Below are 15,950 nucleotides of genomic sequence, written 5' to 3' on the forward strand. Positions count from 1 at the left end.
GATCTTGTAGATTACAAATTAGTGTTTACAAATTAGATTTATAAATTATATAAATAAAATTTAAAAAAAAACATCTAAAAATATTTTTTCTTTTCTTCAAAAAATTTTTTCTTCTTCTTCAAAGTAAAGTATTTAAAAAATAAATAAATAAAACTAAAAAGAAAAAAAAAATTTAAATTAAATAAAGACAAGAAAAACAAAATAAATAAAAATATATCTTTTGACGCCAAAAGTTCCATACACATCATCAATTCTTGTTCTGAGATTCTCAAAACAAACATTTGTTTTCTTTTTTTTTTCAATATTTTTTTTGTCCAATTGTTTTTATTTTTTATCCAGTTTTCTTCTTTTTTTGTTTTATCCATCCTCATCTTGTGTTGTTGTTTTCTTCAGCAGTTTTTAAGACTTGATATTCCGTGAACCAAATTCCAAAGCCTATCAGGGTGAAGCACCCAGAGACTATGGCCAGGGCCAAGGACCAGCCGACCGTTAATTGTCCGGTGAGGTCAACGTTTGTCAAAGATGGAAAATTGTTTATTGTTCGGTAATTATGAGTTTTCATGGCGTAAAGGTAATCTTTTCCTTTCACTGCCATCACAATTGTTCCCATGAGTGTTAAGCAACCTTTGGGAGAGAAAGAGAGAGAAAAAATGGGAAAATGAAGATATTAGGTAGAATTTTGGAGAGAGGGAGGGAGAGAGAGGAGAGAGTAGAGAAAGAGAAGAGGAAGAGAACAGAGAGAGGGGGAGAGAGAAAAGAGAGAGTAGAGAGTAGAGAAAGAGGAAAGAGAGAACAGAGGGAGTGAGAGAGAGGGAAGAGAAAGAGAACGGTAGGAGGGGGAGAGAGAGAGGAAAGAGTAGAGAAAGAGAAGAGGAAAGAGAGAAGAGAACAGAGAGAGGGGTGAGAGAACAGAGAAAGAGAGAGGAGAGTGGGGACAGAGAGAGGGAGAGAGGAGAGAGAGAAGAGAAAGAGAGAACAGGAGGGGAGAGAGAGGAGGGTTCATTATAAACCATCATGTCTTCTACTATAGCCTCTGGCCGACCAAAGCCTTGTGAGTGGATTTAGTAGAAGGAAACTGAAAGAAGCCCATCGTATATATGTATGTATATATATATATATATATATATATATATATATATGTATGTATATGTGTGTGTGTATGTTTGTGTGTCTGTGTTTGTCCTCTCAATATCGCTTGACAACCGATGCTGGTGCGTTTACGCCCCCGTAACTTAGCGGTTCAGCAAGAGCTCGATAGAATAGGTACTAGGCTTACAAAGAATAAGTCCTGGGGTCGATTCGCTCGACTAAAAGGCGGTGCTCCGGCATGGCCACAGTCAAATGACTGTAAAAGAGTAAAGAGGTTAAAAAGAAGGGGCCAGCATTCTAATAATGAAATTATTGTATACAGAGCTTAGGTGCACCACAACTTGTCAGAAAGTGCGTAGGGAGTATATGCAGTAATGTACAAATGTCTGGAAAGTGAACAGTGTATGAGTCAGATACATGCTTGTGTGTGTATGGAGGGGAGAAAATCAGGTGTAGTGTTGGCGAATCTCAGGAAGCATGGAAGTTTTGAAGGATGCAGTGCTCCGACAACTAACAACTGATGCCGGCAGTTTGTTCGATGCTTCAGCAACTCTTAGCGTGAAAACATGTTTCCTAAAGTCATGGGAGCTGTGCTGTTTTCTGACTTTGTAAATATGTCCACGGGTGTTAGACGGGTGGAGTTTGAAAAGGTGCTCAGAGTTATTGTTTGTAAGATGGTTAATAATTTTATCATTGCATATTTGTTTGTCCAGAATATTTGTCTAACTTTCAAATCGAGACCGTTTATCAATCCAGACCATTATATTTCTTCAATTAGTCACATCATTTTGTATATTTATGTATTTATTATTTAATTTATATTACCTATTTTTATAATTTATGGATATATTTCATTAATTTAAATGTGCATGCACACACACACATGACAGACTTCTTTCAGTTTCCATCTACCAATTCCACTTACAAGGGTTTGGTTGAGCAAGGTCTATAGTAGAAAACACTTGCCCAAGGTGCCATGCAGTGGGACTGAACCTAGAACCATGTGCTTGGGAAGCAAGTTTCTTACTACACAACCACACTTCATCATCATCATCATCATCATCATGATGATGAAGTGTGGTTGTGTAGTAAGAAACTTGCTTCCCAAGCACATGGTTCTAGGTTCAGTCCCACTGCATGGCACCTTGGGCAAGTGTTTTCTACTATAGACCTTGCTCAACCAAACCCTTGTAAGTGGAATTGGTAGATGGAAACTGAAAGAAGCCTGTCATGTGTGTGTGTGTGCATGTGTGTACATGTGTGTGTGCGTGTGTGTATATAAAATACTGGGGTTGATTTATTTGATTAAAAATTTTCCAAGATGGTGCCCCAGCATGGCCACAGTCAAATGTTTTAAACAAATAAAAGATAAAAGTCTGTGTGATGCTGGTTATTTGGGGGTCACATTGAAACCCTTCTCCACTGGAAGAAAGTAATTAAAGCTCTTAATAACACTAGAGTTGTCACCACCACCACCATCACCACCACCACCGGCGCCGCCACCACCACCGAAGACACAATTGACAATAGTGTACAGAGATGTCAGTCACCAAGTCAATCACTTTCAACTACTAACAGCTACCACAGTCAAAACTACTGCATCATTCTCAGTCACCATGGCAACCACAAGTACTCCAATCACTGCAAAGACCACCACCACCACCACCACCATTATTATTAATAGTTTCATCCCCACCCCAGAACACGTATCTCATCATCCCAATCACCATTTACTTTAAAACATCCACCACCACCACCACCACCACCAAACACACACACTCTCTCTGTCTCTCTCTCTCTTCTCCTCTGGCAGGGCAATAACAACCAGTTTTAGTCTTTAATTACTGGTGATGTAATAATGCCCCTGATTAAACTCCTGCTTGACATGAAAGACATCAAAACTCCAATATCAACAGATAAAGATCTTCATCTTCACAAGAGTTTTTATAGGAAAATTTACTGCGATTTTACTGAGCTGGAAGAAAGCGCAGCAGTCATGGCAATGATGGGGTGGGGTGGGGGAAATTAACATGCACTAATGATGACCGTAGTGGTAGTAGTAGTAGTAGTAGTAGTTGTGTAGTTGTGTAGTTCTGATTGAGCAGACACATTATCAGTCCCATCATTATTTTCTTTCTGAGACAGTCCACCAAAGACTACATCAAACGATGTGTTGTTTCTTTTATTTTCTAAAGACAGTGGGAAACAAACGTGATTTGAGGGAGATCTGTCAACTATTTCTCTCAAGCTGACCAACCAGGCAGAAGATGCCTCTTTTGACTGTTGTTGCTAGTATAGTATAGTATAGTATAATAATAATAATAATAATAATAATAATAATAGTTGATAGATATGACAGGTTAGCTTGGGAAGTTAAGCAGTTATGGTCGATGAAAAAGGTGGTAGTAATACCAATAATTGTTGGAGTCCTGGGAACAGTGAGCAAAAATCTTGAGAGGTACATGGAACAAATAGGGGCTGCAATAAAGGTGGAGCACTTGCAGAAAACAAGCACTGCTTGGAACCGTTCGAATACTCTGGATGGTGCTCAAAAAATAAGGGGTGTTACCTTAGTTCATTGGTAGTGAACAGCTGACACTGTAGTATATCTCCAGTGTTAGAAGCTGTGCAAAGGCAATGATAATAATAAGAATAATAATTATTATTATTAAGGAGGTGAGCTGGCAGAATTGTTAGCATGCTGGTCAAAATGCTAAGTGGCATTTTGTCTGTCTTTACATTTCTGAGTTCAAATTCCACCAAGGTCGACTTTGCCTTTCGTACTTTTGGGGTTAATAAAATAAGGACCAGTTGAATATTGAGGTTGATGTAATCAACTTACCCCACCTCCCATAATTGCTGGCCTTGTGCTAAAATTTGAAATCATCATCATTATTATTGTTGTTGTTATTACTATTATTAAGGTGGTGAGCTGGCAGAAACATTAGCACACTGGGTGAAATGCTTAGCGGTATTTCGTCTACCATCACTTCCTGAGTTCAAATTCTGCCGAGGTCAACTTTGCCTTTCATCCTTTCGGGGTCAATAAATTAAGTACCAGTTCTGTACTGGGGTCGATCTAATTGACTGGCCCCCTCCCCAAAAATTTCCAGCCTTGTGCCTAGAGTAGAAATTATTATTATTATTATTAAGGTGGCCAGCTGGCAGAATGGTTAGCATGACATGTGAAATGCTGACCGGCATTTCGTCTGTCTCCACATTCTGAGTTCAAATTTCGCTGAGGTCAACTTTGTCTTTCATCCTTTCATAGTCGATAAACCAAGTACCAGTTACGCACTGGGGTCAATGTAATTGACTAGACCCCTACCACCAAATTTCAGGCCTTGTGCCTATAGTAGAAAGATTATTATTATTATTATTATTAGTTGTAGCTAAGTTCCCAGGTCAGCTCTGATTGGTCAAGAAGACTTATGATTAAAGTTGTTCCTGTCATCTTTATCCCGATATTTCTCTCATACATTATCCATGATGACTTCATTATCTCTTGTATCCCTACTTTGTAAGATGGTAGAGGATTTAAGAAAAACTCAGCTGCTATTTCTACCATGCAGAATGACCACATAGAGGTAGGCTCATCTTTTATGATGATGATAATGATGAGAATGTTACTTAGCTCCAGTCAAACTTAATGAGGCAGACTAAATACAATATAACCATGACCATCCCGTTTTTGTTGAGGGGAGCGGATGGGGTATCTGGGTTGATGCTAGCCCCCTCTGGCCCCTGTGCCAGTGGTACGTATAAAAGCACCCATTACACTCACGGAGTGGTTGGCGTTAGGAAGGGCATCCAGCTGTAGAAACACACCCAGATCAGATTGGAGCCTGATGCAGCCTCCTGGCTTCCCAGACCCCAGATGAACAGTCCAACCCATGTCAGCATGGAAAATGGATGTTAAATGATGATGATGAGGATGATGTGTCCTTCCCTGACTGTTATTTCTAGCAGGCTGAGCAACTGCCAATAAGCTCTCTTTTCATCATTATTGTTTTCATGTCCCCTTCTCCATGCTTGCATGGGTCAGATGGGAATTTGTTGACTTATTTGTTCCACAGCTGGACGCTCTTCCTGAGACCAACCCTCACCTGCTCCCAAGCAATGGAATATTTCCCCAGGGATGGTCATGTTTTAAAACAAAATTGGAAATGAACAATAATACTTATCTTTTATCTTTCCCTTGCTTCAGTTGTTGGGCTGTGGCCATGCTGGGGCACCACCTTGAGGAATTTTAATCAAATGAATTGACTCTAGTGCTCATTGTTTTTTAAAAGCATGGTACTTATTTCATCAGTTTCTTTTACTGAACTGCTAAGTTATTGGGACACAAACAAACTAACAATGGTTATCAAGCAATGGTGGGGGACAAACACAGAAACAAAGACACACACACACATGCATATATATATATATAGGGTAAACGTTTTTTTAATTTTCTCCTGGTTTGCGGAATTAATGTTATTTTGCGGTTGAAGCTTTGGCTGTTATTTCTAGTGGGTGAATGGCCTATTATGGCCGTTCCTTGATTGTGATGTTGAACTTATAAATGGTCTATGACTATTTAATTTTTTCCCACTAGGCCGCTGGTGACAAAAAAATTCTACAAAATTTTTTTGCCACCCTATATTGATTAATTATGAATTTTCTGGTTGATTCCGTAATGGAATCGGCGGATTATATTTATTTGCTGCCGATAAATTTGGCGCGAGTGCGATGATTTGAAAATTTTAGGTCAGATATTGCTGAGGCAGGGACAGAAGTGCCTCGTGAAAATATCTGTTCCGATCTGGCTATTTCTTACTGACGAATCTAAGGGCCTATGGAAGATTGGCTTGATTTAATTTAATCAGGTTAGTTTACCATTAAACAGTAGATGAAACGGTGCATCGTATAAGAAATTACAGGGTAAACGTTTTTTTAATTTTCTCCTGGTTTGCAGAATTAATGTTATTTTGCGGTTGAAGCTTTGGCTGTTATTTCTAGTGGGTGAATGGCCTATTATGGCCGTTCCTTGATTGTGATGTTGAATTTATAAATGGTCTATGACTATTTAATTTTTTCCCACTAGGCCGCTGGTGACAAAAAAATTCTACAAAATTTTTTTGCCACCCTATATTGATTAATTATGAATTTTCTGGTTGATTCCGTAATGGAATCGGCGGCTTATATTTATTTGCTGCCGATAAATTTGGCGCGAGTGCGATGATTTGAAAATTTTAGGTCAGATATTGCCGAGGCAGGGACAGAAGTGCCTCGTGAAAATATCTGTTCCGATCTGGCTATTTCTTACTGACGAATCTAAGGGCCTATGGAAGATTGGCTTGATTTAATTTAATCAGGTTAGTTTACCATTAAACAGTAGATGAAACGGTGCATCGTATAAGAAATTACAGGGTAAACGTTTTTTTAATTTTCTCCTGGTTTGCGGAATTAATGTTATTTTGTGGTTGAAGCTTTGGCTGTTATTTCTAGTGGGTGAATGGCCTATTATGGCCGTTCCTTGATTGTGATATATATATATATATATATGACAGCCTTCTTTCAGTTACCCTCTACCAAATCCACTGACAAGGCTTATGGTTGGCTTGAGGCCATAGTAGAAGACACTTACCCAAGGTGCCACACAGTGGGACTGAACCCCAAACCATGTGGTTGGGAAGCACTAGTCGTCAAACGGTAGGAGTGCAAATGCATAAAGAGAGGGAGACACACACCCACGAAACAGGTTTCTGCACAGTTTCCATCTTCCAAATTCACTCCCAATGCATTTGTGGGCCCAGGGCTTATAGGTGGGACACAACAGTAAAACGGAAAAACTTCTGAGTGGATTAGGTAGAGAGAAAATGAAAGAAACCTGCCACGTCACATCACATCATGTCCATCCGTCTGTCCATTTGTCTATCCATCTATCCGTTTGTCTATTTGTCTGTCCGTTTGTCCATCCATCCATCCATGCATGTGACTGAGTTTGGTCTCCACCTTTTCCTGACAACGAATGTTGATTTGTTTACTTCTCCGTGGATTTGCTTGACAAAATCCACTCCTCAAGGCAGAGCCCCAGCATGGCCAGAGCCCAATGACTGAAACAAGTTAAAGATAAAAGGTAAAAAAAATTGCCTTAAACAAACTCCCTTTGGTGAGTGTGAGGTCACACTTATGTCAAAAGCTTAACCCCATTGAGCAAACATTAGGCATTGTGTTACACAACCCAATCACCATAAACAGCAGAGCCGTCACTGAGAGGATGGTACTTACCAGCAGAGAATGCAATGAGGCAGAGACAAATGACTGTGATGATTTTGTTAGCATGAGAAATGGCTGTGTAGCAGATGAGGGTTATCAGACAGGCCAGCTGACAGACGAGAGCCACCACAAAGAAACCTTGGGAAGCTCGAGCAAAATCTGGAAAAGAGAGAAAAAAAATGGAAGAAAAAGGAAGAAAATATTAATGTCAAGGTTTTCCATTGAAATATTTTTAGTCAATGTCTTTCTTTTCTAATGGCTGCTGCTATTCTTGGTATCTGTTGTTGTCCTAACAGAATTTAGATAAAAATAGGAAAAAAATTGCACAGCAAAATAGAAGACTTTAAGTTTATAGATTTTCTACAGAATTCAGAGCCAGCACAGCAAATTATTGTTAGCATTGCTGACACAAAAGTAAAAAACAATACTGGCATACCTCGGCTTAAGTCGTTTCGATTTCAGTTCTAGGTTATACATCGGTTTACAAAAATAATATATAGAAAAAAATTAATCAAGTTCAGTCATTTTACTTGACATTATGTCTGTCCACCACAAATATATATTTCTTTATGGCCCACAAGGAACTAAACATAGAGGGGACAAATGGATTAAGTCGATTACACCTACTTCCAGTGCATAACTGGTACTTATTTAATCAACCCCGAAAGGATGAAAGGCAAAGTTGACCTCGGCGGAATTTGAACTCAGAACGTAATGGCAGACGAAATACTGCTAAGCATTTAGCCCTGTGTGCTAACGTTTCTGCCAGCTTGCCACCTTATCATCTTTGTGTCTTTCTGTGTGTTTGTTGACCACCACCACTTGACAAGTGGTGGTGGTATTTTATGTCTCTGTAACTTAGCAGTTTGACAAAAGAAACCAATAGAATAAGTGCCAGGCTTAAAAAAAAACAGAAGTAGCGGGGTCAATTCCTTCAACTGGACTCATTCAAGGCAGTGCCCCAGCATGGCCACAGTCGAAAGGCAGAAATGAGTAAAAGATAAAAGAAGAGATAAAACCTGTAAGTTGGATATTTGGGAAAATCTTTTTATTCCTGGGATTAATTGGTTGAATTTGCAGGAGAAAAGCAAAACAGCTGAGACTGTGGCAGAGAATATTTCCTATATATATATATATATAAAAGAAAAGGAAACCTGCACCAGATGAGATGAAGGTATCGGTAAATCAGAAAGAAACAATAATTTCCATGGAAATCTCACACCAAACAATGAATATGGTGATAAAATATCACAAAAGGAAGGGAAAGCAGTTTAACAATAGAAGAATCCATTTTAAGAGAAAAGGTTTTCAATGAAGTTGATTCTAAACAAAAACAATAAGTTTGAGAAAAAAATAGCATCAGTTGTGAGGAAACGTAAACTTTAATCATCTTCAAAGCAGAAAATTTCTCATCGTCATCGTTATGAACATCACAAATCTTATCGTTACTAGTGCTGGTTTTGCTGTTTTTAAACAATGCATTTACCATCAAGGGAATTTGGAATTTCACACTTCTTAAAAGCTTCTCACCAATTTCAGTTCTTACACCATTTTTTTTTTCCCCACCGAAATTTCTTCACCTCTTTCACACTTCAAACACCTGTGGAACAATTGAATGGTGCGTTCTTCATCTCACTTACACTCACATTGAGAATGGTTGAAGGCTTCACTCTGTACGTCACTCACAATCCTGGACTGCTAATAAAGAACCAGTTATGCGTTGGAAACGGGGTGGGTGGGGAGATGGTTGATGCCCCTGACAATACCCCACATTCCACCCTTAATAAAAATCTAATGTTTTGTCAATGTGTGAAATTGGTATTTCCTTTCATTTCTAAGAATTATGAGTTCAACAGATACAGAAGTGGCAAGGATGCAGGCTGTGGAGGTTAACAAGTTTGTTTCCCAACTACATGGTCCAGGGTTCAATCCCACTCTGAAGCATCTTGGGCAAGTGTCTTCTACTATAACCCCAGGCAGACCAATGCCTTGCGAATGAATTTTGATCGATAGAAACTGAAAGAAGCCTGCTGTATGTGTGCGTGTCTGTCTGAGTCTACCCTTGTCTTGACATCATGTGATGGGTCACATTTGAGCAACAGTGTCATACAAGCAGTCTTGTTCTTTTCCAGTCTTTCATGGAAAATATGTCTGGCCTTGCTTGGAAATATGTGAGGGCTGGCAACAACGTGAAGGGCATCTGGTCCACAAAAATTCTTCCTCAACAAATTCTATCTGACTCGTGGAAGCATAGAGAAGTGGACATTGTGATGATGATGATGATGATTCCACATTCTGCTGAACTCAGACTTTTATTTGTATTGACATTGCTAAGGTGAGTTCCAGTAATTCAGTTATATTTGACTCAATTCCTACCAGCTGTCTGTAATCTCTAACACACACACACACAAACATATATAGATAGATGTGTGTGTGTGTTGCTTGACTGGCACCCATGGTGTTGGCATGTAAAAAGCACCCACTACACTTTCGGAGTGGTTGGCATTAGGAAGGGCACCCAGCTGTAGAAACCTTGTCAAATCAGATCGGAGCTTGGTGCAGCCTCCAGGCCTGCCAGTTCTCAGTCAAACTTTCCAACCCATGCCAGCAAGGAAAGCAGATGTTAAACGATGATGATGATATGAGTGAGTGAACAAAAGCAAGAAAAGGGCACTCAACACATTTAGTAGGGGATACATATATTATTTAAAATAGTTTGATTTGGTTCCATGCTACTTCAAGTTCCACAGGCCTGTGGCTGTATGGTAAGTAGCTTGCTTACCAATCACATGGTTCCGGGTTCAGTCCCACTGTGTGGCACCATGGGCAAGTGTCTTCTACTATAGCCTCGGGCCAACCAAAGCCTTGTGAGTAGATTTGGTAGATGGAAACTGAAAGAAGCCCGTCGTATATATATATATATATATATAATATATATATATATATATATCATCATCATCATCATCATCATCGTTTAGCATCCGTTTTCCATGCTAGCATGGGTTGGACGGTTCTACTGGGGTCTGTGAAGCCAGAAGGCTTCATCAGGCCCAGTCAAATCTGGCAGTGTTTCTACGGCTGGATGCCCTTCCTAACGCCAACCACTCCGTGAGTGTATATATATATATATATGTATATATATATGTATGTGTGTGTATGTGTGTGTGTGTGTGTTTGTGTGTCTATGTTTGTCCCCCCAATAACACTTGACAACCGATGCTGGTGTGTTTATGTCCCCTGTAGCTTAGTGGTTCAGCAAAAGAGACTGATAGAATAAGTACTAGGCTTACAAAGGATAAGTCTTGGGGTCAATTTGCTTGACTAAAGGCGGTGCTCCAGCATGGCCACAGTCAAATGACTGAAACAAGGAAAAGAGAGTATATGAATCATCCTCAACTTCATTTCAGGTCTGTTTTTCTTGTTGGCATGAGTTGGATGATTTGACAGAGGTTGGCAATTCCGGAGAGCTGCATTAGGTTCCAGTGTCTGTTTTGGCAAAGTTTCTACAGCTGGAAGCTCATCCTAATGCCAACCACTTTACAAAGTGTACTGGGTGCTTTTCACATGGCACCGGCACAATATATGTATATATAAACTGCCCTCTTTCAAAGGACAGTTTATATATATATATATACATAAAAAAAAATAACTGTCAAAAGAATCAATATTATTATTATTATTATTATTATTATTATTTCTTTATTGCCCACAAAGGGTCAAACAAGAACAGACAAAGGGATTAAGTTGATTATATCGACCCCAGTGCATAACTGGTACTTAATTTATCGACCCCGAAAGGATAAAAGGCAAAGTCGACCATGGCGGAATTTGAACTCAGAACGTAAAGACAGGCGAAATACCTATTTCTTTACTACCCACAAGGGGCTAAACACAGAGAGAACAAACAAGGACAGACAAATGGATTAAGTCAATTATATCGACCCCAGTGCGTAACTGGTACTTATTTAATTGACCCTGAAAGGATGAAAGGCAAAGTCGACCTCGGCGGAATTTGAACTCAGAACGTAGCGGCAGATGAAATACCACTAAGCATTTCACCTGGCATGCTAATGTTAATATTATTATTATTATTATTTAATTAAGGATCCAGACAAGTTATGACCTTCAGAAATTATTCAACCATTGATGCTGACAGTTCAATAATTATAAATATCAATTTAGAAGCTATTAAAGCACAGAAAAAAGTGATTCTATTCTATGATTAAATTGTGAATTTCATTGATGGTGATTATTTGCTACAGTGATAAATATCTAATTGATCTGCTCATCACTGTGATAAATATCTTATTGATCTGCTCATTACTGTGAACACGTTATCATTGCCATATCAAGGATTTCTGAAACAACATGTCTGGAACATTAATTATGAGCTTTCAATGCATTTTATACTGCTCAGCCATGGAGAATAGACAAATAAAATGTTAACACTTGCTGCAAATGTCACACCTTGTCAGCTACCCTGTAATCTGCCCTGGAAATCACACAGCATAGCAAAAGAAAAAAAAAACTCTAGGTGTAGGAGTGGCTGTGTGGTAAGAAGCCTGCTTCCCAACTCCATGGTTTCAGGTTCAGTCCCATTGCACGGCGCCTTGGGCAAATGTCTGTTACTATAGCTTTGGGCTGGCCAAAGCCTTGTGAGTGGTTTTAGTTGAAAGAAATTGAATTAAGGCAGTGAGCTGGCAGAAACATTAGCACGCCAGGTGAAATGCTTAGCAGTTTTTTGTCTGATGCTACATTTTGAGTTCAAATTCCACCAAGGTCAACTTTGCCTTTCATCTTTTCGGGGTGGATAAATTAAGTACCAGTTACACACGGGAGTCGGTGTAATCGACTTAATCCCTTTGTCTGTCCTTGTTTGTCCCCTCTATGTTTAGCCCCTTGTGAGCAATAAAGAAATAAGAAATTGAAAGAAGCCTTTGGGTGTGTGTGCCTTTGTCTCCCCACCACTGCTTGACAACTGGTGTTGGTGTGTCTGCGTCCCTGTAGTTTAGCAGTTCAGCAAAAGGGGCCAATGGAATAAGTACCAAGTTTAAAAAAAAATGTACCAGGGTTGATTCATTCAACTAAAAATTCCTCAAGGCAGTGCCCCAGCTTGGCTGCAGTCTGATGACTGAAACAAAGAAAAGATAACTAAACATTCCTGCAACCCAAAGACGGATTTTGCCCTTTACAATCAGGAAATACTTCAGCCCCCAAAATAGCTGCTCAAATTTTTGTTTTAGCAGAAGACCAGCAAATTTGATGGAGGGGAGGGGGGGGCAAGTTGAATGAATCGATCCCCAGTATGCAACTGGTAGTCATTTTATTGACCTTGAAAGGATGAAAAGCAAAATTGATCTTGGTAGAATTTGAACTCAGAGTATTTGCCCCCCACCATCACTTGACAAATGATGTTGGTTTATGTCCCCATAACTTGGTGGTTCGGCAAAAGAGACTGATAGAATGAGAACTAGGCTTACAAAGAAAAAGTTCTGAGGTCCATTCCTTCGATTAACACCCTTTAGGGTGGTGCTCCGTCATGGCCACAATCAAATGACAAACAATTAAGAAGAAAAATATATATACACACATAAGGGAAGGGCATCCAGCTGTAGAGACGATGCTGAAACAGACAGTTGGAGCCTAGTGCAGTCCTCTGGCTTGCCAGCTCTTGTCAAACCATCCGATCCATGTCAGCATGGCAAACAGGGGTTAAATAATGATGATAATGATACACATGAATGTATGTATATTTGTGTCTCCTTGTCTTGACATCATGTGATTGGTCATTCATCACCAATCTTCTAGAAAAACATCTGGAAATGATGAACTGTTCCCTTGTTTGGAAACAGGTAAAGGTTGGCAACAAGAAAAGGGCACCCAACCATTGAAAAAATTGTCTCAGTGAACACCATTCAGCCCATGGAAAAGTCGACATTAAAACAACGATGGTGAGGTCTAGGCCAGTGTGTTTCAAATGAATAGATACATTGAGTTGTATGTTAGAAGTTTAAATAAATTTTCTATAAAAGTAAGCCTTGTAGTTAAAACCATGAGGCTTATCTAGAATGAGGAGCGAATGGATTTATTTGAAAAACTGTCAGGAGAAAATGAGATTTTAATGCCAGAAACATTGAAAATAAACAACTGTCTTTTGATTAACCCATTCATGCCGAAATTTTTCTCACAAATGAAATTGCCTGAAAATCCACAGATACTATTATTTTGACCAAAAAAATTTCATTGAAATCCATTTAATGCAGACTGCATACACGATAAGAACATGTTTCATCCTTTGACACAGATCATACACAAACCAATATTTGTGTCAAGTATTTGTTTTATACCTTTATAAATTAAGGGTTAGTTTAAATGATCAGCATGAATAGGTTAAGATCATGTGGGTGTTCAATCATCAATATCACAAATATTGATTTGAAATTTTGGCACAAGGCCAGCAATTTCAGGGGTCACAGCTCTCATTTGTTGTTGAAGTGTAGACTTCATGTTCAGACTTTCAGTGGGGAATACAAGCTCACACGTGGTCCCTAGTCACATGCATTTTCCCCCAAAGGACTGCTTTGATTCCTATTTTACTCAGGTGGACCCTCATAACCTGTTGATGTTTAAAAAATCCAATTACATTTTTATAATTAAATACTTACATTATTTACATTTGATGGATATTTGTCCTCATCTTGTTTGTTGTTAACATTTTGGCTGATATACCCTCCAGCCTTCATCAAGTGTCTTGGGGAAATTTCGAACCTGGGTTCTCATTCCTAAGGTCTTCTTCGATGTTATTATTATTATTATTATTATTTTTCTTTCTTTCTTCAAATTTTCTTCCGTTTCTCGCCAAGTGTTTTCTGTACACCTAGGGCAGAGAAGCTCATTCTATGCATTCCCAGATTACACACGCAAATTCACAGGTAAAATTATTATCATTATTATAATTATTCAGGTCACTGTCTGGAATTGAACTCGGAAAAAATACCTTAGGAATGAGAATGCAGGTTCAAAATTTCCCTAAGACACCTGATGAAGGCTGGAGGGTATATCAGCTGAAACGTTGTGTTAACAACAAACAAGATGAGGACAAATATCTGTCAAATGTAAATAATTCCTCATCTCTTGAATATAGAACTGTAATTAAATATTATTAAGAATTGTATAAAGAAAAGTTCTTTAAATATTTTGTGAACTGTAGAAATAAAACCAATTTATTGAACATAAACTTGAAGAACAAAATCTTATATGGACCCTGGTTGAGGGCCACTGACCTACACAGTGAAATATCTGACTGTGTTTTTACTCCCTCTAAATTGCTCCAAGTAAATTTTAATTGCTGTTACATCAAAAGATTTACGCCGCCGCTGCCACCACCACCACCACCATTACCATTACCACTGTTTTCATGTCTACTTTTCAATGTTTGCTTGGTTTGGAGTTTAAAGAAGCAGATTATTTTTCAGTTGGATGCTCTTCCTGTTGCTAATCCTTACCTGTCTCCAAATAATATTTCCCCAAGGGCCAGACATGCTTTCACAGAAGATTGGGAATGAATGACAACTGCTCATATGACAGCGACAATCATTTACAAATATTATACAATGTCAAAAGAAAGAAAGAAACACACACACACACACAGAGGTTTCTTACAGTTTCCATCTACCAAATCCACTCACAAAGATTTGATTGGCTTGCCCGTGGTGGAACTGAACCCAAGACTGCATGATCTTTGTATTGACTGAAAAGATATATTTCTTTACTACCCACCACAAGGGGCTAAACACAGAGAGGACAAACAAGGACAGACAAAGGGATTAAGTCGATTACATTGACCCCAGTGTGAAACTGGTACTTAATTTATCGACCATGAAAGGGTGAAAGGCAAAGTTGACCTCGGTGGAATTTGAACCCAGAACGTAACGGCAGACGAAATACAGCTACGCATTTCGCCCGGCGTGCTAACGTTTCTGCCAGCTCGCCGCCTTTAAAACTGTGGAGGTTTAAAAATGTTGGAAGTATGAAGAACTCACCTGGATTATTATGGTAAGATGAACAATCCATTTCATCGCTTCCTTTGACAACCAAACATAGGTTCCAGACGCCAATGTAAGCTCCTCCGTCCAAAACAACCCAGGATGATGTACTTATTGAGATCAAGAATATTATGAGACCTCCGGTGAAAGAAACGGTAGCTAAAGTGTCGGCCAAGAAAAGGTCAACCTTGCTGCTGTGTGACATTCTGAATCTCCGTGAACTCATCTTAAAAGCAGACTGTGGGGAAGGGGGTATGGGGGGGGGTCCTTTCTTTGAGTATTAAATGTGGTTTATTGTGCTTGTTGGTTTTTGTTTTTGCTCAATAAAAGAGTAACCTGCAAAATAGAAGATGAAATCTGAAATTAATAGTTTTAGAAGCAACTGGGAAATAAAACCTAACAAAAACCAAATTCATATACATTACACACATATATACATATATGATAATGAACTCATTGTGTATTTATTTACATATATATATATATACATATATATTTATTTACACATATATATATATATGTGTGTATATATATATATTTATTTACACATACATA

General features: G+C 38.8%; 2 protein-coding genes across 2 annotated transcripts in view; one reads left to right on the top strand and one right to left on the bottom strand.

Annotated features, from left to right (window-relative positions):
- The window catches only part of LOC115215459 (organic cation transporter protein-like), a 463,156-nt gene that overhangs the window by 351,497 nt on the left and 95,709 nt on the right, over positions 1-15,950 (top strand). The window lies entirely within an intron of this gene.
- LOC115215862 overlaps positions 203-15,950 on the bottom strand; it is a 79,774-nt gene continuing 64,026 nt past the window's right edge. Inside the window, exons 2-4 of the mRNA XM_029785205.2 lie at positions 15,393-15,731; positions 7,363-7,509; positions 203-624 (exon numbers count right to left, since the gene is read on the bottom strand). Coding sequence (XP_029641065.1) covers positions 368-624; positions 7,363-7,509; positions 15,393-15,621 — 633 coding nt within the window. The 5' untranslated portion in view covers positions 15,622-15,731 and the 3' untranslated portion in view covers positions 203-367. The remainder of the gene's footprint in view (positions 625-7,362; positions 7,510-15,392; positions 15,732-15,950) is intronic.

Source organism: Octopus sinensis, linkage group LG9 (assembly GCF_006345805.1).
Source record: "Octopus sinensis linkage group LG9, ASM634580v1, whole genome shotgun sequence".
Lineage (NCBI taxonomy): Eukaryota > Metazoa > Mollusca > Cephalopoda > Octopoda > Octopodidae > Octopus > Octopus sinensis.